The sequence below is a fragment of the Bactrocera tryoni genome, unplaced genomic scaffold (assembly GCF_016617805.1).
Source record: "Bactrocera tryoni isolate S06 unplaced genomic scaffold, CSIRO_BtryS06_freeze2 contig_4545, whole genome shotgun sequence".
Classification (NCBI taxonomy): domain Eukaryota; kingdom Metazoa; phylum Arthropoda; class Insecta; order Diptera; family Tephritidae; genus Bactrocera; species Bactrocera tryoni.
In genome coordinates this window covers 1-898 of record NW_024392452.1, presented here as the reverse complement: position 1 = coordinate 898, position 898 = coordinate 1, and the positions used below count along the sequence as shown (strand labels likewise).

The 898-nt window shown below is 37.5% G+C and overlaps 1 protein-coding gene across 1 annotated transcript; it reads right to left on the bottom strand.

Annotated features, from left to right (window-relative positions):
• Positions 1 to 366: 366 nt before the first annotated feature.
• LOC120779311 (odorant receptor 59a-like) lies at positions 367 to 783 on the bottom strand. The gene has a single exon (XM_040111520.1). The coding sequence runs from the start codon at positions 781 to 783 to the stop codon at positions 367 to 369; it is 417 nt and encodes a 138-aa protein (XP_039967454.1).
• Between the last annotated feature and the right edge of the window lie 115 nt (positions 784 to 898).

The window sequence follows — 898 nt, the reverse complement described above, 5'->3', positions numbered from 1 at the left end:
CCGATTTTGTTGACCCTATGTTGAGCGAAGCGATCTTTAAAGAACGTTAATTTTCGTGATAAAGTAAAAAACCAGTCGGAAGTTTTAAAGTCGTATATTATCTGTAACAGTTTGTTTATGTAACAGATTCAAAAATGTTTGGATATATGTATATTTGCAATGTAAAAATTACGCCAGTCGTGCGTGGATCATAGATGCTGCAACGGTGCTATAAAAGTTAATAGAATACGCAACGAAGCAGGATCATTTTGCTATGTTAGATTAAGGAGGTGTTTAGAAAGTACTCCCAAAAATTGCAAAAGTGCCAATGAAATACAAATATGTCAAATATAAAAACGTAGTTCATTTCTACTTCTACTTTTTGGTTTATTCATTCATCTTCATTATGACAGCCAACAGGGAGTAAGCTGTCTTACAGGTCGAGACGAAAGTATCCAGAAGAATGCGTACAATACCACTGGTCATGACTGTGTGACTCTTCAACGAACGCTCACAGAAGAGTATCATGTGCTTTCGAAATTTTTGTGTCTGGACCACCCAGTTGCTGCAGAACATCGCAACGTGCAGCTTGTCAAAAAGTAGTTTAAATGCCGTGCCACAGTAACAGATGGGAAAGATTTCCAACGCACCGCGAGTAAATATACCACAAAGTACAAGCGATAGAACGGTGCATCCCCATAGAATAGTAATGCGGCCAAAGGTAGGCATATTTATGTTGATAGCAGTAACGGTGAACTGTAAAAACATCGGCAGCGAGATGATATTTTGAATGACATTGAGCATGCTGGGAATAAAAATATAACGAAAGTATAAGACCGGAGGTGTCAGCAAGTCAAAATATTAGTGTATGCAACGAAACAAAAGCAGAGTAATCTTATACATCTACATACATTTATGT

Bases quoted from the DNA above. Each gene is read 5' to 3' on its own strand.
- LOC120779311 (XM_040111520.1), bottom strand. From the start codon at position 783: ATGCTCAATGTCATTCAAAATATCATCTCGCTGCCGATGTTTTTACAG.